Raw genomic sequence first — 26,820 nt, 5'->3', positions numbered from 1 at the left:
TAGTGCCCTATAATAGGGTTAGTGTTTACGGTACCGTATAAAATGCTATTAGTATTACGGTAGTTAGAGTATCGTATAAAATTTCCTAAGTATATTGTATAACATGTGCTGTTATGATAATATGACTACATGAAGGTCATTTTGGTAAAAAAAAATCGAAAAAAAAAAAAAAAAGCATAGACGAGATAAACAAGTTTTGATTTTTTTTATAATTAAGCTTAAATTAAAGTATATTTACGATAATTTCTAAACATGAAATTGCCCATATGATATGGGCAACTTCGTAAATTTCCGTGATTTCATAGACCCGATGCTATTCTTTACTGAATATATTGCATGTCAGGCATGGTACAATGTTCCCCTACCATTTGTCAATTTATCCGTGGCCACCAACCACTAAAATCGCACGGTACTAAAAACCGGACCTATCCATTCCCTCTCTCTCTCACTCTTAACCATTATTTAAGAAGAGTTTCATGAAATTCTCCAAAGAAAAGAAAACACAGAGCAAATCAGTGGCCGAAAATGGTGAGAAGATGGAATGGAAATGGAAGAAAAGAAATAATCATCACAACAATGGTGATTGTGTGCGGTGGTTGCATCGTGGCGGATGGGAGGTGCGATTTCCCTGCAATCTTCAATTTTGGGGACTCGAATTCAGATAGTGGGGGGTTCTATGCTGCATTTCCATGGCAGACAGGTCCTTATGGCATGACCTTCTTCAAGAGGCCATCTGGTCGAGCTTCTGATGGAAGACTCTTCATCGATTTTTTAGGTATTCTACTCTCTCTCTCTCTCTCTCTCTCTTTCTCTCTCTCTGTATTTCTGAATTTCATTTTCTATCCATTTGACTGATGATTTTCAGCTAAAATACGGGAAAGTGTTTTTGAGGTTTTTTTTTTTTGGGAATCCTTCAAGAAAGAAGAACCCGTGCTGCATGAAGATATTGCACTAACATATATCATACACGAGCGCACTTAAACAAAGAAAAAAAAAAAGAAAAAAGAAAACAGAAAGAGAGGCCGATGAGTTTTATTACTGGTTTTATCTGTGCTGAAAATTGGGGCTAAGTGGTCGGCCGTTTTCAGCAATTAAGTGTGATGGCAAAATACCACTAAATTAAAAATATGGATGGCAAGGGGCCCGTGTCCCAACCCTCCCCTAAAAATTTACGACCTGTGCCACAAAATAGCTTGCCCATAAAAAATTAGGACCTGGACCACTAAATATGGCCCGACAGGGTCGGGCTAACCCGGACCGGTTGGGTAACCGGCCCAAGTCGGGTAGTACTCGGCTGGGTTAAAAGTATTAAAAAAATTTCGAAAAACCCCCAAAATACAGACAAAGTACATTTCAAATATAATTAAACAAAATGCAACCAAATGAGATTAAAAAATAAGAGAAAAAATGGATTTTGAAAAATCATTTTGTGCATGGCATTTTAGATATAATGCAAAAAAGATGGGAAATTATACAAATAAGTATTTATGGCCAAAATACTTCCCAATCTTTTCCAAAACATTTAGAAACCTATTACAAATTTTTTTTTTGGACTTTTTTATAAGTTTTTGATTTTTTTTTTTTTGATTTTTTTTTATCAGTTTTTAATTTTTTATTTTTTTAAATAAAAGTGGCCATCCTAATTGGTCAAAACTGTAACCCTGCTCGTTCTAGGTTGACCGAGCGGTTTTGGGAATGCTCGGGAAAATATTGAACGGATTCCTTAAAAGGATAATTTACAACATTCTGCCTCGTGTTTTGTTTTTGTCACCATAATTTTTTTTCTTTTAAATCTAGAGTCCATGTATCACTATATCCTATTTAAAAATTATGCCCTTTAATTTTCTTGTATTACTTGCACTTCCCTATTGTCTATCACTTTATTATTCTAATTTTACCCTGACTTCGGTTATTGAATATCTAAAATCACTTCAGACGTTGAGATCCGAAGTTAGTATTGACTATGGATTATTAATACCCAGAATTGCATTGCAGGAAAAAATAGAAAAAAAAGAAATACGTCTAATATAAAAAATTGCTAATTTTTGTAATTACAATATTTAACTAAGATATAGAGGTAAATTTCTCTGAAATCTATGTTCACGTGTCCTTCCTCTCTTCTTATCCTTTATTCTTGTTAATTGCCCAATATAATATCTACAAATATACGAATCTCTTTCCCTATTTATCCCTTTCTATCCCACTTTTCTACGGATTCTCCCTCTTTCAACCACCCACTGTGCGCTCTCTATCACTCGGGACTTAAATATAATGAAGTAAGACTTAAATATAATGAAATAAGTTGTTTAAAGCAATTAACAATCATAAAAACATGTAAAGAAGGGTTCAACGACTCGGGTACGGTTGGGTCCAGCTGAACCCGGACTCGGACCCGGACCCGGACCCAGACCTGAATGGTATTCGAGTTCAGGTTTTGGACTCGACCTGACCCCGACCCCGACCCCGACCCTGTTGGATCCAAAAGTTGGACCATACCTGTACCCATCAGATCCCAGGTTTATCCAATCGAGTCCCAGGTCTATTCTATCGGACCATGGGTCTGGTCGGTCTTTTTTTTCTTTTTTGCATCTTGTTTTACTATCATATACCCATATTATTGGCAACAAGGTCACAATCACCTACTATTAGTCACAATCACCTACTATTAGATTTCAAGCTGTATGATTTGTCATTTAATAGCTAGACTACAAGTTTTTATTGTATACATTTCTTAATACACCCATACGAATAAAGCTTGAAGTATTTTATCTCCAATTATTGGTCGAGTCCAACCAGATTGGACCCGAATCCAAATAGTATTCGGATCGAGATTTTGAACCCGGACTTGATCCATCGGGTCCAAATGTTGGACCCCATACCCAAACCTGTGTTGAGTATACCCGGTAGGTCCCGGGTCCATTGCCACCCCTAAAGAAGGGTGGTACATGAGGAGAGGGTGGGATAATAGATTCTCCGAGAATTCTTAACACCACCTGAAACAATAAATAGGGCCAAGGTTATTATGGGGTTAATATCGTTCCCAACAAGAAATAGGGCCCAAGGTTATTATGGGGTTAATATCTATTCCCAACAAGAAATAGGGCCCAAGGTTATTATGGGTTAATATCGTTCTAAGGGGAACGTCATATATTTTCCTAGGATTGTATACAATGAGACCATTTACCTTTGATATAGGAAGGTCGCAGTTACTTACAACCATATGATGTGAAATCTAGTAGCTTGGGTGTGCACAAAGTTCTAGAAATTTTTTTTTGAACTTTGATGCGAGCCACCCAAATTTCAAATATTTTTTCAAATTTAAATTTCACTCCTAAACTTAATTGAATTTTCCGATGAAAAAACATAGTTTAATTTTAAAAGTTTAATTTTAAACTAAATTTGAATTTGTCTAATTACATCAATTGCCCATCGAAAAATCTATGAACATGAGAGGGGCATTTTAGAAGTGGGGCATGACCCTAGCTGTAAATTCTCCCTCTCAATTCATGTGAAATGAGAGGTGAAGAGAATACACATTTTCTCTCACTTTAACTAACTGGTATATGTAGCTATTGTATATGTGGCATGTGGCACGTAAGTGGGCTTGTCATTTTTGCATTAACGATTTCAATTGAAATATCAAACTCTATATCTCTTTTAAAAAATCTGGCCATATGAAAAGATTTTCCATATAACAAAATTAAAACAATTGAACTTATCTAAGTTCTACCACTCACCATAGCACTATAGGAACCTAGTGATTGGCGTCATGGGCTTGGCGTCACCATAATTTCACCTTAATGTTGTGAGGCTAGGGCTCATATGTGGGTTTGATGTGAGACCATATGTGGTTTGTATTCCCAAACTATCTTTATAAGAAATTATTCCAAACATTTTTTCACAACCATTTTTTCAAATTGAACCAATGAAACACAACCTACAATCCTTTCTAGGAGCTCATGCTCACCAATAGATGGTGGGATTTTAGGATCTTGGTGGATTGCAAGTGAACCAACAAGGACAAGTCAAACTATGTACATTTGATCATAATCAAATATGCAAAACATGATGTGGGGGTCCTCTCTCTAACACATATGCACATCCCTAATACAATAAATAACCCAAAACGGGCTGTTTCCTGTTATATGCACATATTATATAGGTCACACATACATAAGTTGAGGCTTTGGTTCTTATCCTCACATGCGAGCAACCCACTGGGATATCCTTTCTCCCAACTCATACCTTACCAAAATATCATTTCTCTCGCTCTCTCAGGGCACCCCTATGCACCAGGATTAGCCTATGGTGTTTGGTTCAAGGCTAACACCAAGTTCGACTATGGATAACCACCGACCTTTACAAACCAAAACCTGTGGTTAGGGTTTTGCGATCCAGACACCACTTCCGGGTCCCTGACTGCTAGGCACCCTACACTCCCATGATGTCAAAATCCGCTATAAAAATCACAAAATAGAAGGCGTCAAGGCCTTTAAAGGCCACCTCAATATAATAAGAGGTGCCACCATATATGGTATATTTATTTCAGTAGCATCAGCAAAAGACCTTCGGAACCAATTCAAGATTTAGTACCAAACTTGGGAGTTTGGTAACCAAAGGAAAATGGGCGAATAGCTTGGGGTCAAGACGGTATAGGCTAGGTTTTCGTAGCCTAACATCTCAAGTTCTATTCGCAACCTTGTTAAGTTCACTACTTTGCGAACTCTGTCTCCAAAACAAATACAACTCTGATTCTGTAGATTTTTTTGCTATTCTCCTACATTTGAATGGGCCAAATAAGTGTCGCATCTTCTAATTTATTGTATCCCGAATAAAAATTTGCTAGAAAATAACAATTTTTATTAGTGGTGACAAATATTATCTTGAAAAAGTAGATATTCCCGCCTACAAACATAAAGAATTTATGTCCTCAAATTATTTGAAAAATTTATTCATAAACTATTTGCGTTGTTTCACCGACTATTTCCAACATCCCATACCCTTTATCTCCCTTAATGCTAGTTTTCTAGTCATCCGACTATCCTAAAGCTTCTTGTTAAGGACAATACCCTTATCATGTCCCTCTCACTGTACCAAGTACTTCCCTCATCCAATAATTATCACAAATCATATCCTTAACTCAGATTAATAAGTGAATACACTGATATACTTCATTTATTTTTGGATGAAGTTTCTATATGGCCTAGGATTTATGAAAACAAAATCAAGCCTCGCCTCAAATCCTCATCCGGAAATCACTTTCGGCATAAAAAATCTCCATGATGGTTCCAAAATCAATTTTCAACAGTGACAAAAAAATTTAAAACTCAAAATATGTTACAGATCTTGCGGATCTATGAACCACTTATTTTTAGGGTGAAATGGATGGTCTAGATGATTTGTTGTAATATACACTATTTTTAAAATTTGAAATCCTAATTTTTTTTTTATAACCATAATGTTCAAACTAAGGATCGATTTAAAGGTTTTCCAACAATTGAATTGCAATTTTTGATGAGTTATGAAGTGAGGCTTTTCTTATTTTGATAGGGCTGCAGCCCTATCAAACCATTTTCTTTATTTTTTTACATGGAATGGATAGTAGGTATTCTAAAGAACATGTAGAATGCATTTTCACACTGTATAGCCTCCCCCCGTCCTTCTCTCTTTTGAAGAAAACAAAATTGATGACCATCTCGGTTTTTATTTAAGAAAAAGGAAAGGTTTCTATGCTCTTCCTACAGCATAAGTTCTATCCTCCCCCTACCATCCAGCTCTTCAATTTTGATCAAGAGAGCCATTCACCATTTGATCTTAGATCCGACGTCTCAAAGTATTTTATTTTTAGTTTTTTTTATACAAATTGTATGAATATGAAATTTGGTACCTACCATCTTCTCATTGGGGCGCACCTATAAACAATGTTAAAAATAATTTTTCGATAAAATATAATGGCCAAAATACCCCTTGAAAATTTCAGGGGTATTTTAGTTATTTTATTTTATTGAAAATATTTTTTTTTTATTTTTTTTCGCTAGTACGAGTTTAATAGAGGAATGGACGTCCAAAATTTGTTGTCAAAATAATTTATAGAAAAAAATTAAAAATAAAATAGTGTAGAGACGTGACATTGTGATTGGGGCAATCTTAGCCCTCCATTCAGAATGGAAGATTGGATAAGGTGGAGGATAGAACTTCTAAGCTATAGGGGAAGCATAGAAAGATTGCCCTTAAGAAAAAAGGATCAATTTGTCAAAAAAGACATGGTTTTTATGAGTTCTAGGACCCGTAAAAATGAGTCCCCTCTTAAACATCCATTTTTTAGATGGATTTTTGACCTAATTTTTTAAGGAATATATAATCATGTATATGCAAAACAAAACAAATTTTAATAATTGAAACCAATGATTTAAAAATCTCCGAGTTGAATCGGACTCGCCCGGTTCGACTCGGGAATCGGCACAGGCCGTGCCGGTTCCAGTACAAAATCGTGAACCGCCCGGTTCCAGAGCAGAACCGTCGGTTCCCTCTCGGTTCTAGTGGTTCCTTCCCGATTCTAGCCTTCACAAGTGTGTACGCGTCACGTGCCCCACACACCACTCACATACGTGTGTACGTGTGACACGAGCCGTACACACTCCCACACGTGCCACGCGCACAGACACGTGTGCATGTGTGCACCGGCACGTGCGCACACGCACGTGTGAGGTTGCCCCAATGTTTTCACGCGTATGCTTTAATTCATATTACATAGGTATTTATATACCAAAGTTGAATACCCATCTTTCGATGTGGGATAATTTCCAAACATCATTAAATGAAAAGGAAATGTAAATATATTCTATTAATCAGCAAATTATAACCACATGTGGTTAGGTGGCTTGGTGGTTATGTCTCTTGCTTCTTCACTTCACCTCCCAAGGTTGAATCCCCCTTGGGCGTTGGGTGTTGCATTTGCATTTTTGTGTTGTATCGTAGGCATTTTTGTGTTGTATAGTAGTTTTTATTGTGTATATTATATAAATATTTTTGTAAATAATATAAAAGGCATAAAAAAATGAAAAATAAAAAAGTTATTTTTTTGGATAGAAGTTAATTTTTGTTGTATATAGTGGTATAATTATTTTTGTAAATAATATGAAAGACATAAAAAAATAAAAAATAAAAAGTTTATTCTATTTGAAATCTCCATCTTTCTATTAACAATCTCTTTCACTAAATTTATTATATAAACCTAAAAAAATATATTTTTGTAAAATTGAAATGTTATTTCCAAAATTTGTACGCATTTTATTAATTTTTACATTGATAACCAAATCTTTTATTTTATTTATTAATTTTTATATTATAAATCATGTAATGTACTATTTTTCTTACAGTTGTCAATAATACATTTTAAATTAGATAATATTATAAAATATTTTTAATTTTTATTATTTATCTAATAAAATAATTATAAAATGTAAACTAATAATTATAATTTCAGTATATAATATTATAATTAGTTATGTTATAATAATTTTGGATTATAGTTAGTTAGGTTGTAATAATTTGGATTTTTTTAGCGGATTAGGGTTTTTTGCTAAAACAAGATTTTAATGACCATTCTTTCATTGATTTAGTCTATTCTTTATTATAGTCCATGTATAATTATATATTTTATCCATGATAATGCTATGATTGTTTTTTTAATGTGATGCAAATTTAATACTTAAGTTTATATAGGGAAAGAGCATCTCAATATTCACAAATTGATAAAAAAACTGAAAGTTAATAATGTAGTACCCGCATTTCTTATTGGATTCCTAAAAAACAACATTGATACTGAATTTTAATAATTTTTTCGGATTTTTTTGAAGCTTTAATCCAATCGATTCAGCTGATTCCCATTCGGATGGCCGATTCGTCGATACGGATCGGTTTTTGAGGTGCCCGATCCAGATCACCGATCCGCTTTTTAAATCATTGAATGAAACGGATAATTTCATGAAAAAATATACAAACCATTGAAGTACACCGAATAAGAAGTCACATGCAGCTGTCATGTTTTGTTTTTCTTTCCCAAATCCAAACATAAATTGTTTTGGAACGGACATGCATGGCCACGCTCTGTATAGCTAACAGGCACGTTACACGGATGCAATGGCATCAGGCCTTAATTTTTCCAAAAGGGAAAAGTTTATGTAGAGCCAAGGCTCTAAACAATCAAATTTGAGCCCACCTAAAAAATTTTATTAGAAGAGGTTATTTTGATGCTCAAATATCTTCAAATTGATCATCTCGACATCAAGATGCATAGACATGAAAAAAAAATAGATTTCAAGTTTTGAAAATAGTGTATTTTGTACTGCATTTTTTGACTGTCAATTTTCATGATTTTAAAGTTTTCATAGATCTATCGATCTACACTATTTTTTAAGCTTTAAATTTTATAAATAAATATGAAAATATATTTTAAAGCTATCACAAAGATTTTTAGTGGTGAAACCACATTTTTTGACTATATTTGAAGGTAGGCTCTAATTTGATTGTTTAGAGCCTAGGCTCTATACAAACCACACCCTTTCCAAAAATACAAGGAAAATTGAAGTGTAGACCGGTTAAACTTATGGAATTACCTTGGTTCATATTTTTAGATTTTTATGCTTTATTTTTTGGGTAAATCAGTGAGGGAGAAGGCCCTCTACCCCTTTTTCATAAATAAAGAAAAGTTAAAAAAATTACATCGTACTATCTTACAACCCTACAATAAGGTAATTGCGCCACATCATGAAGTAGAGGATGGTTAAGAAAATCTGGAGGCCTAGAGTGTCAAATGGTGGCATCCGCAAAAATTGTAGCCTTTTTGGCAAGCGTATCAGCCACCATATTAGCCTCACGGCAAACATGGCAAATGGATCATGAATGATTCTCAAGTCTAGACTTGCAATTAACATTTATGATATGAAGAGCCCATGGCGCTTTACACCGGCCTTGTATGACCTGAACAAGTAAAGAAGAATCATTCTTAATTTGCAAGGGGAAGAATTCTATTTTAGTGGCTAAATCAACACCCTCTTGTAAACGTCGAAATTCTGTATAATTATTGGAAGCAATTCCAAGAGGAATCGAGAAAACAGCAACGAAAGATCCATCATCCCGTCTCAAGACACCCCCACAACCAGCTTGACCTGGATTCTGAATAGAAGACCCATCGATATTTAGCTTAAAATGTTGTGAATGTGGAAAAGCCCATGCCACTGTTATGGGTAACTTGATTCTCTGCTGCCGCCATGTAAGTAGTAAATTCTCAGTAATTGCCTTTTTTGAGATGTGGCAAGTCTATGCCTTAGCATCTGCCAAATCACGAACATGGTAGATGATCATTCGAGTCAGCTTCGCAAGAGTGAGTGTCCTTCCTTGAAACATACGGTGGTTCTGCTCCTCCCAAATCATCCATATAGTTATGAAGAAGAGAGAATCCCAAATGTTGGTAACCATCAGACTTGAACCTGGTGTAGCTGCAATAGAATAAACTGTAATAAGATGTTTTCCACATTGCCATGTTATAGTGAGAAAACACATTCAAGCAAAATATGACAAATATTGTCATCATTAAGATGACAAAAAGGGCACGCAGAAGCACGAGTGATTCCCCTTCGCTGCATGAGAGAAGAGGTAAGAAGACGATGATGAAGGCTCAACCACGAGAACCATTTAGCCCTTGGATGACACTTAGAAGACCATGGTGCCCTAAAGACTGGTTGAGAATAGCCCATATGACGGATGAAATTCCATGCCTCTTTAACAGAAAAAATTACATTTGCAGAGTGAATCTATACCAAAAAGTCAGGTTGGGGTTTCAGGGGGATTGAGGCAACCTCCACTTCCAAATTTTGATCCATTGATTCCAGATTCTAAGAGCTTGTCCTAGTGCAGGGGTAGGGAAACACCAGGATTGTGGAGAACCATTTAAGTAGTCTACAATCCTAGGCTTGGCAAAACTTCCCAAGTCTTTACGAATACTAGAACCATAAGATTCTAAAATGGATTTTTCTGATAACTATGGATCTGTCTAAAAATTAATTGTCCTTTCATCCCCAATAATCCATCGAACATTGTGGCTCAAGAGAGACAACCCCATTTGAATGCCCTTCCATGCATAGGAGCATGATTTCCTATCAACTTCCCAGATTGAACAATTTCTGAAGTATCGGTGCCTAAAAAAGCGAGCTATAAGAGAAGACGGCTTAGCCAGAATGCTCCATGCCAACTTCATCATGCCTGCATTATTGAACTCAATAATATCACGAATTCCGAGGCCCCCTTCTTCCATTGGCAATCATACATTTTTCCACTTTACCAGGTGAACCCCCTTCTTATGAGTTGTACCAGCCCATAGAAAATTTCTCTAAAGCCGTTCTAACATACTACATGTGCGCTTTGGCAGTATAAATGATAGAACCCAGAAATGGCTGATGAACTTAGTACTGATCTCAACAATTGTAACCGACCTGCATAAGAGAGGGATAAGGCCTGCCATGTTCCTCTCTTGCTAATGAATGTCCCCACGAGATTCTGACAATTATGGTGCTTCAGGTTACCATGGAACTAAGGCATTACCAAGTATCTTACTGGAAGAGAACCCTCACCAAACCCCAATTCATTCAAGATTAAATGTTTTGCATTAATGGAAACTCCAAAAAAGAAAGCCTTACTTAATGACATTCAATGTTTGCCCTGTGGTATTTTCAAACATACATAGAATAGAATTTATCTCTTTTGTAGCAGCTAAAGAAGCCTCATAGAAAATAACTGCATCGTCGGCATAAAATAGATGTGATACCCCATAGTCACAATCAAAAAGAAAAAGTACAGGAAGAGTACCTTGTACTATTGCATGATCCAACTGCCTACTCATGAAATCCATTACCAACAAAAAAAGATATGGAGATAGAGGGTCACCCTGCCGTAATCCTCTTTTTCCTCTAAAATATCCCATAGGGGAACCACTAGGAAGCACCAAGAATGAGGGAGTAGTAAAACAATGACGAATCCAAGAAACAAATAGATCTTGGAAACCCAAAGCATGCAACCTCGTAAGAACAAAATCCCAAAAACCCAATCATAGGCATTACTTAGATCCAACTGCAAGCACATCTTAGGATTGATTGAGTATTTATGACATAGTGAAATAAGCTCATTAGCCATCAATATGTTATCTGTGATCAATCTCTCTCTTAAAAAAGCAGCTTGTTTGGAATCGATCAGAGTATGTAACACCTCCCTTAATCTATTTGAAATAAGTTTGTTAATGATCTTGTAAAGAACATTATACAAACCAATTGGTCTGAAGTCCTTCATAAGACAAGGGGTATTGACTTTTAGAATAAGGCAAATGAATGTGGAATTTATCTGCTTAAGGAATTTACCTTTCTTGAAAAAGTCATGCAATTGCAAAAACAAATCCTTCTTGATCACTTCCCAACTGAACTTCTAAAATTCCACCGTAAAACCATCTGGGCCTGGCGCACTCTCACTCTTCATTCCCCAAATACAGACTTTTACTTCCTCTATAGACACCTCCTTAATAAGTTCCATGTGCTAATTTTCATTAAGAATTGAAGAAGGAAGAAAATGATCAACCAGACTAAGATCAATATTACTTTCTTGTGCCAATAATTCTTCAAAATAGTCAATCATGTGATTTTGGATTTTTGCCTCAGAAGTCAGAGAAACCCCATTGTGATTTTTTAAGAGGTTGAGCCTGCCATTTCTTCTTCTTATGATGGTGGACAAATGAACGAAATGGGTATTTGAATCCCCATCCTTCAACTAAGTCTGTCAAGATTTTTGTCTCCACATACTTTCCTCATGTGAAAGTAGTTGTTGTAGGGCATGTGTACATGTTTTTTCTTCCATCGTCATATTCTCATTGGAAGGATCTCGACTTAACTCATCATGCAGAATTAATAATTGAAGTCGAATATTAGATATATTATTTCCCACATGACCAAAAGAGCATCTATTTCAATCTCTTAAGACGCTTCTTAGCCTTTTAGCTTTGTCACAAAATGGAACATAGCCGTGCCCTCAGCTCTAAGTTGACATCCATAAACCCCGGGAGTTTTTGCCAAGTCGTGAAATATTTAAATGGTTTCGGTCCGTCTGGAATCCAGGTTGACAGAGTCAGAATTACCCTAGGGAAGTAACTCTACCTTGGATTCTGGATGAGATAAAATCCATTCCATATTTGCCAAGGCCCGGTTTAGACGTTCCTTGATACATCTTCTCTTAAGTTGGGTATTAGACCAAGAAAACCAGCCCCTTGTTCTAAGTCAGTTAACACACAGTCAGCCAAAGTATGTTCAAAGTCCCTTGAATCCTGTGGTAGTGAATTCTTGCCACCTATCTTTTCAGAATTATCCAATATCGTATTGAAATCACCCAAAACTATCCAAAGAGATGCTCTCTGAACAACCGAGTTAAAAGCATAGACACCCGAAACAGTTAAGGTGCATCCACTGCATAACCGTGTTGCCTGGATAGTTATCATACGATCACTGGTGTTTAACACATTGACTGAAAATATGCATGGATTCCGCAAAACCATGATTCGTGATCTACCTTCTACTTCATTTGACAGTACATTATCATAAAAACCAACTTTTCTAGCGCAACTCATAGCCAATTCGGAAGGGAGTTTAGTTTCCAGAAGAAACAAACGCCCAACATTATGATTTTTAACTAACCCAAGAATAATTGATATCCTACCAAGGCCTCTCAAGCCCCGAACATTCCATGAACTAATGATTGGAGAATTTACCTATGGAGGAAGACTTCCCTCCACTAGATTGCACCCCGTCCTTCAAGATGCATTATGCCTTTATTGATGCCTTTTTGTTCCTAATTGACCTCCGAGCTCCACCAGCATCAACAATGTCTGGATTCTGGGTATCTGTTGACTCCACATCATTCATAGAAGCCTTCGAGGGCCTCACATCAACAACAGTAACACCCTTAGCCTGAGGTAGCTTCTCATCTTGAGTGGGAACAACATCTTATTAGAAGGCGGTCGAGGGTCCATTTTCAGATGACCATCTTCTACCACAGAAGATGTCAGTATTTGCCAATTTCTTTTTGTATATGAACTGTTTTCTACCCTTAACCACACGCCACCCTTCTTCACCAGATGGTAATGAAACAACAACGCCATTAGTACCATTAGACTTCTTCTGCGCGTTAGGTAGCGAGGCTGAATTGCAGAGATTTGTGGTATGGCCCATTTTCTTGCATGAAGCACAAGCTAGCGGAATAAATTCGTAAGAAACATGTTGTTTATAGTGCTTCCCTTTTATCTCGAACCACACCTCTTTGAGTCGAGGTTTCTCCAAGTTCAAGGCAACACATACCCTTGGTTACGATCTTGTCCTTAACTTAGTAGGTTTATCCATAAAATAAGGCTTCCCAATTGGTAATGAAATTCAAAACAATACTTCCGGCTCCTAGAAAACCATTGGGAGTCCATGAAGCTTGATCCATATTGGAACGAGTTGCCTTGTCTTTCTTGAAGGTTGCACAGTTGGATCCCAATCTTGAAGGTTGCCTTGTCTTTCTTGAAGGTTGCACAGTTGAATCCCAATCTTTCAGGACTAAACACTTCTTATTCACAAACCATGGTACCCCAGATCTGGCAACCTCCATCTCTTCTCTACTTTTAAATCAAAAAACTACGAACCCATCATTTAGAGAGAAGATTTCTAGGTCCTGCTCAATTTTCCACATCTTTTTTAACATGACCGTCATATAGAACCATTCTGGCCTTCTACCAAGGAAGTATCCAAGGAGACAAATTTCCCATCTCCCCAAACAGAGGTCAGCAACCTCATCTTAGATCTTTACATAACCCCTCCTATCAACAACTTCAGCAGAAGAGACCTCAACATCATTAAAATAAAAAACACCTGTTTGTATTTTTTTCTCTCCAAAAAGAAGATCCGAGGACTTTTCTTCATTCCAGCAGCTCGCAACTTTTGGGTTATGCAATGACATACTAGATTGTAATGGGCGGAAAAGTTTCATCTCGCAAGACTGGCTCTTCCATACCATGAACTAAAGCATTATCATCCACACAAATAACATCAACACCATCATCACATCAACACCATCATCATTGTTACTAATACAAGGAACATTAACAACAACACTATTGCCATTAATAGCAGCATCTCCATCAACAACACCACTTCCCTTACCATTAGCGTCATCACTAATAACATTAAGAGTTTCACCATCACCAATAACATCAAGAGTTTCACCCAACTTTGATATCAAGGAACACAGATCGGAAGTTTTTTGCTGCGGATGAATCTGCCATTGAAACACCGTCTCTAGAGCCCGGATCAGGTGGCTCCTTCCCGGACAACACCATCTTAAAATACCTCTTTTTCTCTGATATGAATTTTATATTCTACTTATCTTTTATTTCTTTATTGTTTTAACCACTTTCCTTTGGTCTATTGCAAAATTAAAAGTGTTGTTGGCATATTTAGCAACTGAACGTCTTCCTTGTCCAATTTGTAACTATGGAGTTGTCTTTTTTTATGCTTTTTTGTTCATGTATTTTTATTTTTCCAATATTTCCTGTGCTTTAATGATGCAAATATAAAACATTTTTTAGTATAATTTTTGTAGTTTTTGGGCAGTCTGATGCTTGAGAAACTGGACCAGCCTATTCTTGGGGCAGTTCAATATTTGAGATATCAGAGCAGAACATCTGAATGTTTCATCAAGTAGGCTTGAATAGGGCATTCTGATGCCTGAAACATCATTATGCTTTTAAAACACTAAAAAAAAAGTTATTTTGGTGGGTCTTTTATTACTAACATCGAAAAGCCCCATGGTTTTCTGCTACCAATATAATATTGGGGGTATTGAGAGAGTTAATATTAGTAACATTAGACTGTAAAATATTTATTTTTATTGTTTAAAATAGGTTAATGTTTTATTTATCAGACTATCCAAATTCCACTCTTTTTTTTAGGTGAATAAGTGGGGATGAGGCGCCACTTTTTTTTAGGTGAATAAGTGAGGATGATGCGCGCCCCAACCCGTTTTATTGAAATTGAAAAATATATTATTAGGATAATCCTTATACAACTCTTGGAAAGTGAACACCTTCTACATCAGATAGAAGAATATGTATTAAAAAATCTGGGGGGAGAAGCTCGCCACGTAGTTGTTCCACTTCTAGATACTCCATCTTCGGCCAAAAAGTTTGCTACCATATTCCCCTCTCCTAGGTGTGTAGGATCTGCCATTGATGATTTGCAAAAGTTGAGAGTTTATACCTTTAGTTCTCCAGTATAATAATACCCATTCTCCATGGAGTCCTGCACTCTAAATCAACCAACAGTTTAGAATCACTCTCAATGACCAAAAAGGTACAAAATGTAGCTCCTGTGCCAATTTACTAAATAAACATTAGGGTGGTCCGATGTTTCTAATATTAGATAGACCCACAAATGGGCGGATTTGATATATGGGGCAATGAACTGTGAAAAAAAACACATAAATAAAAAATTAATTAAAAAATATAGTGTAATGTTTGCAACATAGAACTCTAGCAAAATAAAAATAAAAAATAAAAAAAATAACCTCACTTTAAAATTTTGGGAATTACGAATCGAAGGGTAATTCCATAAATTTAGTCCTGTTCCCAAAGTACAAAGCCTGAAAGCATTGGGAAAACCATGTCTTCTCATTGTCACATTGGGAAAACCATATCTTCTCATTGGCGCCGTTTTTCTTCTCTTCTTCTTCTTCTTTTATTTTTTTTTTATTTTTTAAATCATCTGTTATTGTCATTGCAGCGCAAGCACTTGGACTTCCATTTCTAAGCCCATACCGTCAATCTCTGGGCTCCAATTTCAGGCATGGTGCTAATTATGCTACATTGGCTTCAACCGTTCTTTTGCCCAACACTTCCCTTTTTGTTACAGGGATCAGTCCTTTTTCCTTGGCAATCCAACTCAATCAAATGAAGGATTTCAAGGCTAGAGTTATTGAGCTTCAATCTCATGGTACAAATAGCTATACTCCGTTTTCTTGATATATAAATTTCAACATAAAAGAGTAGGTGAGTATGCATGTATTTTCACCTTCACCAACTTTCGCGGTGCCGGGGATTTCTTACAAACAAACACAGAGATGCATGCATTTATAAATATGATATCAGAAATTGAGATAGAAAACTGTACTTTGCCCAGGGATGGACCATAAAACCTTACCTCTTCCGGATGTTTTCGGTAAGTCGCTGTACACATTTGACATTGGCCAGAATGATTTTACGTCGAATTTAGCAGCGATCGGAATATCAGGAGTTCAACAATATCTCCCCAAGGTGGCTTCTCAAATTGTTGCAACCATAAAGGTAGCACTAATTTCAACTCCTCCATCGCTTCTTGGAGTTGCATGCAGGCTATTTCAAATGCAAATGCTAGCATGTTATACATATTTTCTTGAAATATGGAAAATGCCAGTAAATAACTCTTGAGAGTGTCACGCAGCAATCCTTATATTTAAAAAATGGACACGGTTTCTATGAGTCCATGTAGAAATGAGTCAACTCTTAAAAACCTATTTTTGAGATGGATTTTCGGTCCCAATTTTTAAGGACATGTACTCTCTAACATGAGTATAAAAAATTAAATAAATTTTAAGAAATAAAAATAATGGTTTTAGGAACAAAACATTTTGACTGTTGGTTTCAATGGTTTTTATATAGACCACGTATTTGCATCCATTTTTAACATGGATGCTGTATATCTTGGGACCGTGTATGGTAGAAATGCGGTCTAGCTTGCGTGAAATAATTTTCCTTAAAACAAAACTGAGACATTTATTGGTAATTTGGTATTCCAAGTACTTGTCTCGGTGTTTGGAGCAGTGATGCCTGAGATTTAATCCCTGTCTGACCTGGCCAAAATAAATTAAAAGAAAAAAAATAAAAAGATCCACATTCGAGACAACTACACTTAGAGCATAAAATTTTGAGAAAATTATGTACCCCTCAAAATCAATTTTATAGATATTTTATCTTCAATACTTTTTGTATCACATAACTCAACACTATTTTTTCTTATAACTTTTTCTCTCACTTTTTTATGCAAATACCTTCCAGCCAAATAAAAAATAAAAAAATACCTAAATTACCCTCCCTTACTTTTACCTTACTCACGCCTTTCTCTCCTCTATCCTACCAAAATAGGAATACTTTTACCTTACCCACACCTCTCTCTCCTCTAGCTCCCTCTCTCTCCTCTAGCTCTCCTCTAGCTCCGGCAAGCACTTAACTAGCACCGGCAAGCACCATGTTCCTCCATGTAACCACGTGCCGGCCCTCTATCCTACAAAAATAGGGGCTCCAGCACCATGTAAGTGCGGTCCGGTCGTCTATCCTACCAAAATAGGGGCTGCTGTAAAGTGCGGTCCAAAGGGCGGTCTGGCAGTTGGGTCATGTTACTGGATTTCAGGGTGCCCGCACTATGTAAAGGGCGGTTTGACAATACTCAATTTCAATCCAGGCCACGTGCCAGCCCTCTATCCTACCAAAATAGGGGTAAGTGCGGTCCGGCCGTCTATCCTATCAAAATAGGGGCTCAGGCAGTGTAAGTGCGATCCAGCCGTCTATCCTATCAAAATAGGGGCTCCCGCAGTGTAAGTACGGTCCGGCCCTCTATCCTACCAAAATAGGGGCTCTTGTAAAGTGCGGTCCAGGGCTCCGACACCATGTAAATGCGGTCCGGCCATCTATCCTACCAAAATAGGGGCTCCTGTAAAATGCGATCCAACAGTTGGGTCATGTTATTGGATTCCAGGGCTCCGGCACTATATAAAGGGCGGTCCGACAATACTCAATTTCAATCCGGTAGTTGTCTTAGGGCGGTCCGGTAGTTGTCTTAGGGAAGTCCGGTAGTTGTCTTAGGGCGGTCTGGCAGTTGTCTTGGCAGTCCGGTACTTGTGTGCTCCAGCATTATGCTACTGGGTCCAAAAGTCGACATCAAATCTATCCTAAATGATTTCGGCAGTTGTCTTGGTAGTCCGGCACTTGTGTGCTCCAGCATTATGCTACTGGGTCCAAAAGTCGACATCAAATCTATCCAAAATGATTTTTGTGTACGAGAAGGGCATTTCCGTCTAAAAACAATATCCCAAAGTCAACGTCAAATCTATCCAAAATGATTTAAATGATTTTTGTGTAGGGGAAGGACATTTTCATCTAAAAACAATAAACTTTTTCCCTTGGGGGATACTTGCATAGAAAGTTTGTTTTTTTTAAAAAAAGTGAGAGATAAAATTAGGTTGGGGTAAGTTGCATAGAAAGTGTGCTCTTGGGGTTTTTTGTAATTTTCCTTAAAAAAAAAATTGTGATTTACTTATAGACCCGAAAACTTGATAAAATACAAAATGGGGCAATTTTGGGCAAAAATTACATGGAAGATCAGTCATCCTGCATTTTTTTTTTTTTTTTTTCAAAATTGCCTATCATCGATCTGAGAATGCCATCCTTGGATTGCATTTTAATTTAGTTATTTTTAGTATTTTTGCCCCAAGCTTTAGGGAAAGTGCCCAGGTAGTTCGAGGTTAGAATCCTCGAACTGCCCCCTAAACTGAGCAGATCATAGTTCCTGAGCAATCCGAGGTCCCCATCTTCGGACTGCTCTTTCTTTCTTAATTTTGAGAAAAACAAGGGGTCCATGGACGACACTTTATTTCTTATTTTTTGAAAAAAATAACGGTCTAAGGATGGGGACCTCGGACCACTCTTTGGCTGATCAGAACTCAATTTTAGGGCGGTTTGAGGTCCCCATCCTCAGATCGTGCTCTATTTTTTATTTTTTGAAAAAACAACGATTCGAGGAAGGGGACCTCAAACTGCTCTATTGGGGTTTTGCTACGTTCGTTGGGTGGTCCAAGGATTCTAATCTCGGACCGCATGGGCATTGCCCCTAAAGCTTGGGGCATTGCCCTACTAATGAAAAAACTAAAAAAAAAAAAGGATTAAATGTGGCAATTTTTTAAAAAATGCACGTTAACCGACCTTCATTGTAATTTTCACCTATAATCATATCATTTTGTATTTTACGTAATTATTTTGGATCCGTACATAATTTACTAAAAAAAAATCGATGTAAGAGCAGTACAGTATATTGGATCTTTACTTCTTCGCTACCTCATAAAGGAGTAAAAAAACAAATTGGTCCAAACATGAAAGTAAAAAATGTCAGTTGTGCGGCTTCCCGCTTCCCACAGATCACCTAGCTTTAGACACCTGCGTCAAATTGGCACATGTTATATGTTGTACTATTGATATGTTTTCCATTTATGTTCTTATAAATTCCCCCAAAATCCTGTCCTTTATGTCTTAAACAACAGTGGAGAGGCCCGGCCATAGAAAAAATTAATGACCTAATATGATCTTAAAAAAAAAAAAGAAAAAATCTTGAAAAATTACTAAAAGAAAGATAGAAAATCTTGAAAAATCTCCATGAAATTTGTTGTTGTCAATTCTATTTGCCACTATAAATAGAATAACAAACATTTAGAATGGCCCAGTAAGTGGTCACGATAGATATGGAGAGCATCTACAAATATCGAGGGGAAGTATCCCCTTCTATGGAAAAAGTTCATATAAGGTTGCAACTTTAAAATGTTGAATTAAGGTGCACCTCAATATTTAAAATGTTGAATTAAGGTGCACCTCAATAATCTATCATAAAGGTTGTTTTGAGGTAGGATAACTCTCTAACTGATCATATTGTATGAATATGAAAGGAGAAAAAAAAATTCAAGTTGTTAAAATAGTTACCGCAACACATTATCTGGACCGTCTATTTTCATGATTTTCAAGTGTTTATAGATCTGCTTAATTAGAACCATTTTTTAGAGTTTAAGATTTTATAATTCAATTTAAAAATAAATTCTATGGCCATTCTAAGAAGTTTTTGACACTAAAATTATATTTATAATAAAATTTGGAGATGCACCTTAATTTGATTGTTTAAAGTTGCAACCTTATATTCTATCAAAAAAAAATTTGCAACACAAGACATAATGTGTTTATTAGCGCATCAAGGTCTGGTTGAGTGGGTAAGCAAAAGCAAATTCAAAAGCAAAAGTAGGCTGTGGAACATGTAATATACAAACAAGAAAAAGTTACAGGTAAGTTTGCTTGTTTCCACGTGACATGTTTCAGCCATTCATTATTCAGATTAGACGGTTGATGTGAATCTCTTCTCGCTTTCATGTCTCCCATTGTTCATACAAGCACTAGTATTTGGAATGGTGGGTGACCTAGCAGAAGACTTGGAATAGGGTTGTTTGAGAATTTTTGGGGTATAAAAATAAGAGATTGCATACAATGAGATCATTTATCTTTAATACAAGGTAGTCACAATTATTTAAACCATTGGCTGTGAAATTTGATAGGTTGGATGTGTCTCAAAGTTGGAGAAATTTTTTTTTGAAGTTTGAGCTTGGTCAATGGAATAATTGTAGCCACCCAATTTGACATCCAATGGTCAAAATTAATATGACCACTTTGTACCAAAGGTAAATGGTCTCATTCTATACTTTCCTTAAAAATAAGGGCTTATGCTTGGGTGTATTTCTGTATTGGACGCAGTTAGCATGCGGTCAGCCCTCATATTGTAGAAATGAGGGCTTGGTAATAAATATATATTTTTAAATATGATTTGATTCTAAATTTTAGAGAACATATAATCTTTAACATGATGATCATTAATGAAAACATAAATAAAGTTTGAAAACTAGAAATAATAATTATATTAAAAAAACATTTGGACGGTAAGTTACAATTGCTTTTTGATGGACCACCTATTTGCATCCATCTTTAAGATGGATGTTTTATACCTCTAGACCGCATATAAATCCACCCCGCATGAAACAATTTTTCATAATATCAAATATGTGGTATTAACGAATTTCTTTTGTGGGAATTTCTTTTTGGAAAAGTTTATATAGAGCCGAGGCTCTAAACAATCAAATTAGAGCACACCTCAAAAAATTTCACTAGAAGAGGTTGTTTTGATGCCCAAATATCCTCAAATTAATCATCTGGCCATCAAGTTTTGAATATAGTACATCTTGTAATGAATTTCTAGATCATCAATTTTCAAGGTTTTCAAATTTTCATAGATTTGCTTGATTTACACTATTTTTGAAGCTTTAAATTTAATAATCAGAGATGAAAATATATTTTAAAGCTATCACAAAGATTTCCAGTACTGAAACCACATTTCTCGATACTATTTGAAGGTGTGCGTTACTTTGATTGTTTAAAACTTCGGCTCTATACAAACCACACCCTTTTTCTTTTGTACATGGAGATGACAATTATTCCCATTCATTAGATATTACATTCGATGGTTTGAAGTGAGGCACAAAGTCCAAGTTTTTTCCTTTTTTTATTGAAACTTTGTGTCTATCCAATGACACTCTTTCAACCACCCATTTTGAAATTTAATAGACAAGAATGAATGTGACCTGCATGGACAAAAGACAAATAGCCTCTTTATAGACGATCCCTTCAAATATTGAGAGTCCTAGACATGCAACTATTGTTTCAGCAGTCCATAGTTTGAAACCTACTTTTCACTGATTTTTGAGGTAAAAATATGCTTGGTCTTCCAATAAAGGTAATCCATGTAGGAGAGCCCTTTAAAGGAGACTGCAGAGAAAAGAAGGGAATTTTGATAAGGTCGTTTTGTCATAATACATCAAGACTTGAATGCTGCCAAAACCTAATCTGACCTTTTGATTTTATTGCATTGATGGTGATATTTGCGTTGCATATTTCTGCTGGTTCTGAATTTGATGGTACTATTAAAACTTTATAAATATTTATTCATTTAGAAACAATATTTGATGAACAACTACCAAGTGGATTATTAACCGATCTCAATTAATTGAAAAAAAACTCTATTATAGTAGTGATGATAAATATGATGATGATTAACAATTGGACAAAGTATGAAAGAGGATTTTAACAGGAATCGTCTTGACTCTAGAGAGAAATAGAATTCTTTCTATTTGATTTTGAGGGGCATTGGTGACTGCTGGGGCAGATGCCTCAACATAATGTCCTACCCTCCATTCCCACCGCTAACACTATGAACTTGCTTTAGGCTTGAGTGGTTAGCAGTTCAGGTCAAGCAACAATTCAAGTTCAATTCCTAACATTGAACTACCCAAAAAATAAAATAAACAATACAGCAGGGGAAAAACTTTTAAAGAGAAAAAAAATAGGGAAAGTGAATGGGTAACCTAATAGTTTGTAGAAGTCTTAACAACTTTCTTTGATTTAGTTCTCTTAAGTCAATGAAGTAAAAAAAAAGGGACTTCAATTTGAGAAAAGGGTGAACATCAAACCCAAGAACACAAGATAAAATAATCTTACAAAAGTGGAAAGATGAAGATTATAAGGATAAAAGAGAAAGGAGGCTACATGCAAAGAGTAATTATCAAAAGAAAAAGGAAAATTTTAATCTAAATGATTTTTAGAGAGTAGCATGTCGGATCAAAGAATAAAAAAATAACGGGAACCAACATTGCAAGTTTCAAGAAGGTAGGATCACAAATTATTGCATGGCTTTGACACCAATGTTCGGATTATGGCATCTCTAGCAAGGTGACCCTCAAAATCTAAAGAATGTGGGAGTTATCCACAAGTCTTTGAGAAAGATGTCTTCTCTCTATTTGAAAAACTCTTCATAAATATAAATAATAAATATGCAAAATTTTTGGAGAAAATATTAATCGGGTTAATAAGAAATATGTGGCACATGTGAGGCCCCCATTGCACACATGTACCAACAATTACAAGGTTCCCTCTCCTTGAACTTAATCTCAACCGTATAGTCTTGATCATCTAATCTTGTGAAGGCTTAATTCAAAATTCAAGTTGTACACTATAAATTAAGTAGCCGATCTCAAATAATTGGGATAAAGCTTGAATGATGATGACATTGGAAATTCAAAAATTATTGGATTTTTTTTTTGGGTAATTCAGTGGGGATGATGAGCCCCTACCTGTTTTTAAAATCGTTTGTGGTTTTGAATGTGTTAGGTGAGAATGAAATCCTAAATTTTTGCCAAGTCACAACTGGCCTTGTAAGCAACTTAGTACTATTATACTAAGCATTGCATTGCTGAACTTGCAAATTAAGTGTGAGTGAATGATTAAAAGCTCATTTAAGGCCAGGACTCTTTTCGAGTTCACTAGATGCTCACAAACCCTTCAACACACTTGTATATGCATCCTGATTTCTTTTAATCTTGATTTGTACTCTGTTTTACGTATGGTAATAGTATGCTCAGCGCGAAGAACCACAATGCAGCCCCTGAATTGAGCATCCATTGTCCATTGCCATTTGATGGAGATTGCTACTTCCAATCATGATCATACAGATTTGTGGCCTGTCCCTAATGTTCATTGTAGTTCTGCAACTGCAACTTTGCAACATATTGCTACCAAATTGCAAATTTGCAGTATGTTTAGCATATTAACCAAAGAAAGAGAGCGCCTTTCTTCTATTTTGGTGATTAACCAGTGTCTTATGACCATTGTGTGTTTTCTGTTATATTGATTACTCGAAATTTGGATGAAGGAATTGTATGACGACAGGGCACGCACATTCCTGGTGTCTAATCTTGCCCCTATTGGGTGCTTCCCAGCATTTCTCACCGAACTTCCACACAATGCCACTGATTTGGATGGGTCCGGATGCATGATCTCCTACAATAATGCAGTTGCTGCCTACAATTTTATGCTTAATCAGAGCCTTGATAATGTTCGAAAACTACTTCCGAATGCTACATTAATTTATGTAGATACACATGCTGTCAAGCTTGAGCTCTTCCAACATCCAGCCGCTCATGGTACTCTTTCTGTTTCTCTGTCTCTCTCTGTCACATATACATACACATTTTCACTCTATCAATTTCACCCTCGCCGTTTAAATGTAACCTAGTAGAACTTGTGTGGACTGTCCAGGTTTAGGAGCCAAAAGACAGCCAAGCTTGGTAGGTTGACTTAACTTTCAACCTCCCAAATACAAAACACTGATAAAAGCCAAGTCAAAATAAATAAGGCCAAACTATCTTACGAATCATTAAAGCCGTCAATTCATCCCATTTGACATTAGAATGCGTTGTTTTTAAGTTTAATTTTGCTCAGGTACCTAAAAAAAAATTATATTTGGAATGACTAAATTGCTCTATGTTCAAGATTGGGAATTTTGAACAAGGTTTACTTCATAATTTATGAGGGTTAATGATGCGAATATATTTATGATGGTTTAGGTTAGCAACACGTAACTCATATTTTCATTTAAACCCTTGTCTGGTATTGCTAACCCCGAGGTGATAAGTTATTGAAATGTCTACTTGTTCAAAGTTCCCAAACCTTAAAATTGATAATTCAATTATTTTTTTAAGATACTTATTATGGAGGTACAAATAAAATGAGACTTGCAAAGTAACATTCTTTTATGTATGATAATTTTGTAAGATGGTTGCACCATTCAATCAATAGGGCGTGAGGTTGTCCATTGGTTTGCATCTATAATTCTTTTTTTGTTTGATTGTGTACTGGTTTCTATTTATAATTTTGAAGTAGTTTCCAACAGTGTAGGAAATATCGCGTGGTACAAATTCTACCGCCTGGTTAGACCCAATTAGATCGAAAACTGGTTCTAGTTTTGGACGGTTTTGGTGAACTGGTCGGGTATTTTTAAAAAAATTATATAAAATCTGAAAATATAAGGGATTTCGTTTGTTATGTATTTTTTAATATTTTTCATCATTTTGGCAAAGAATGGAAATTGTTTTGGCCATTAATACTTTTATATTTTCCCATCTTTTTGAAAATTTTAAAAATACCCTTGGGCACAAAATCTTTTTTTTTTGTATTAATTTTCAACCTCATTTAGATGTACTTTATTTTATCATAATTTAAATATAATTTTTATATTTATTAGATGTTTTTTATAATTTTTTTAACACTTTTTTGATCGCTCCGGACTTGCTTGGTTGGCCCGGTTGAACCGCTTCTAGCTCCATATCCGGTTAACCACTTCAGTTCGATTTTTCCTACATTGATTTCCAAGGCCTCATCGAAAATGGCAAATGCCTTAAACATAACTAGCTAAATGCTTGATCTTGTAGGGTTCAAACATGGAACAAAGGCATGCTGTGGAACTGGAGGAGGTGCACACAATTTCAACCCACAAGTATTTTGTGGGAATAGCAAGGTAATCAATGGGAGCACTTTGACAGCTTCAGCATGCCCTAATCCACAAGACTATGTAAGCTGGGATGGGATACACCTTACAGAAGCTGCTAATATGGCCTTGGTTCATGCCATCCTAGGTGGCTCTTATTTTTACCCTTCTTTTCCTCTGGGGAAGCTATGTCATCTTCACACCATTGGATAATGTGGGTGATATCAATCTAATCACTTTTCCTATTTGATGTTGATAAGTTTTCTTGATAAATTCATCCTTTCTCTTCCTTCAATATTTTCTAGGTTCCTCTTCCTCAACCTTGACATCTCTTTGCATTCAAGACTTCCTAGGTTTCTTTTCCTTTACCTTGAGAGATAGAAATCATGGAGAAGTTGAATAATAAAAAAAAAAGAAATAGAGATACATAGACAAAAAATTTAACCCATTTATACCCTCTCTCTCTCTTGTCTTTCCAACTCATCGGCTTTTAGATTCTCAGGAACCAATTCCATCAAATTCCTGTTTTAAATTCATTGCTTTTATGAAAATGGTGTCTTTTGCCAAATAAAAACATTACCTTGATGTGACATATATATGATTAGGGCCAGATAATTTTCATGTATAAGAATTGTTTTGGGTATTTCTATATGGGTGAGGTTTGTATAAGGCGCCCTCCTTATACTGTAGAAGTAAGGCACGCTTCTAAAATTTACATGAATATGTATTTCGGTGTTGGAAATGGCTTGAAGATCTATTTTTATATCTTGCTATAAAATTTAAAATTTCAAGGATAGTATAGATGGAGAAGATCTATAAGTTGCACCTTTTATATATGTACTTTATATAATTTTTTTTTCATATATAGGAAAATGGTTTGATAGGGCTGCGGCCCTATCAAAGTAAGTAAAGCCTCAGCTTATAAAGTAAAGCCTCAGCTTATAATTCTTCGAAAGTTGTAATTCAAGCATTGGAAGATCTTTACATTAATTATCTCGACTTGAACATTATAGTTGTAAAAAAAATAAGGATTTCAAGCACTAAAATAGAGTATATTGTAATAAATTATCTAAGTCCTTTATTTAGCACTAAAAATAAGTGTTCATAGATCCGCAAGATCTTTACATTTTTTGTGTTTTCAAATTTTACTGTCAGTATTGGAAAATGATTTTGGAGCTATCGTGAAGATTATGATTTTGGAGCTATCGTGAAGATTTATGTCGGCCAAAGTGCTCATTGGACGAGGATTTGAGGTAGAGCTTTATTTTGTTTTCATAAAGCAGGGTGTGGTTTCTATAAGGTGCAACCTTAAACGATCTAATTAATCGCACCTCCAATTTTTGTCATAATATGTTATTTTGGTGTAAAATATTTTTAGGATTATCCCAAAATCTATTTCATATCTAATTATAAAATTTTAAACTAAAAAAATGATTAAAATCAAGTTGATCTATAAACATATGAAAATCTTGAAAAGAGATAGTATAGATAATGTATGGCAAGATGCACTATTTATGGGACTCAATTTTTTTTTTTG

The 26,820-nt window shown here is 35.7% G+C and overlaps 1 protein-coding gene across 1 annotated transcript; it reads left to right on the top strand.

The window, feature by feature from the left end:
• The first annotated feature begins 303 nt into the window (after positions 1-303).
• On the top strand, positions 304-25,578 carry LOC18433204 (GDSL-like Lipase/Acylhydrolase superfamily protein). Its single transcript, XM_088864007.1, has 5 exons — positions 304-775; positions 15,852-16,061; positions 16,248-16,411; positions 23,670-23,940; positions 25,228-25,578. The coding sequence occupies exons 1-5, from the start codon at positions 526-528 to the stop codon at positions 25,494-25,496; spliced, it is 1,164 nt and encodes a 387-aa protein (XP_088720133.1). The 5' UTR covers positions 304-525; the 3' UTR covers positions 25,497-25,578.
• Positions 25,579-26,820: the final 1,242 nt, after the last annotated feature.

The sequence above is a fragment of the Amborella trichopoda genome, chromosome 1 (assembly GCF_054954075.1).
Source record: "Amborella trichopoda isolate Santa Cruz 75 chromosome 1, AtrichopodaSantaCruz75HAP2 v2.0, whole genome shotgun sequence".
Lineage (NCBI taxonomy): Eukaryota > Viridiplantae > Streptophyta > Magnoliopsida > Amborellales > Amborellaceae > Amborella > Amborella trichopoda.
This window is presented reverse-complemented; position numbering and strand designations above follow the sequence as displayed.

Excerpts from the sequence above, each read along its gene's own strand:
- LOC18433204 (XM_088864007.1), top strand. The coding sequence starts at position 526 with ATGGTGAGAAGATGGAATGGAAATGGAAGAAAAGAAATAATCATCACA. Across the intron at positions 776-15,851 it reads ACTCTTCATCGATTTTTTAG|CGCAAGCACTTGGACTTCCA; the intron begins GTATTCTACTCT and ends TTGTCATTGCAG. Across the intron at positions 16,412-23,669 it reads AAATTGTTGCAACCATAAAG|GAATTGTATGACGACAGGGC; the intron begins GTAGCACTAATT and ends ATTTGGATGAAG.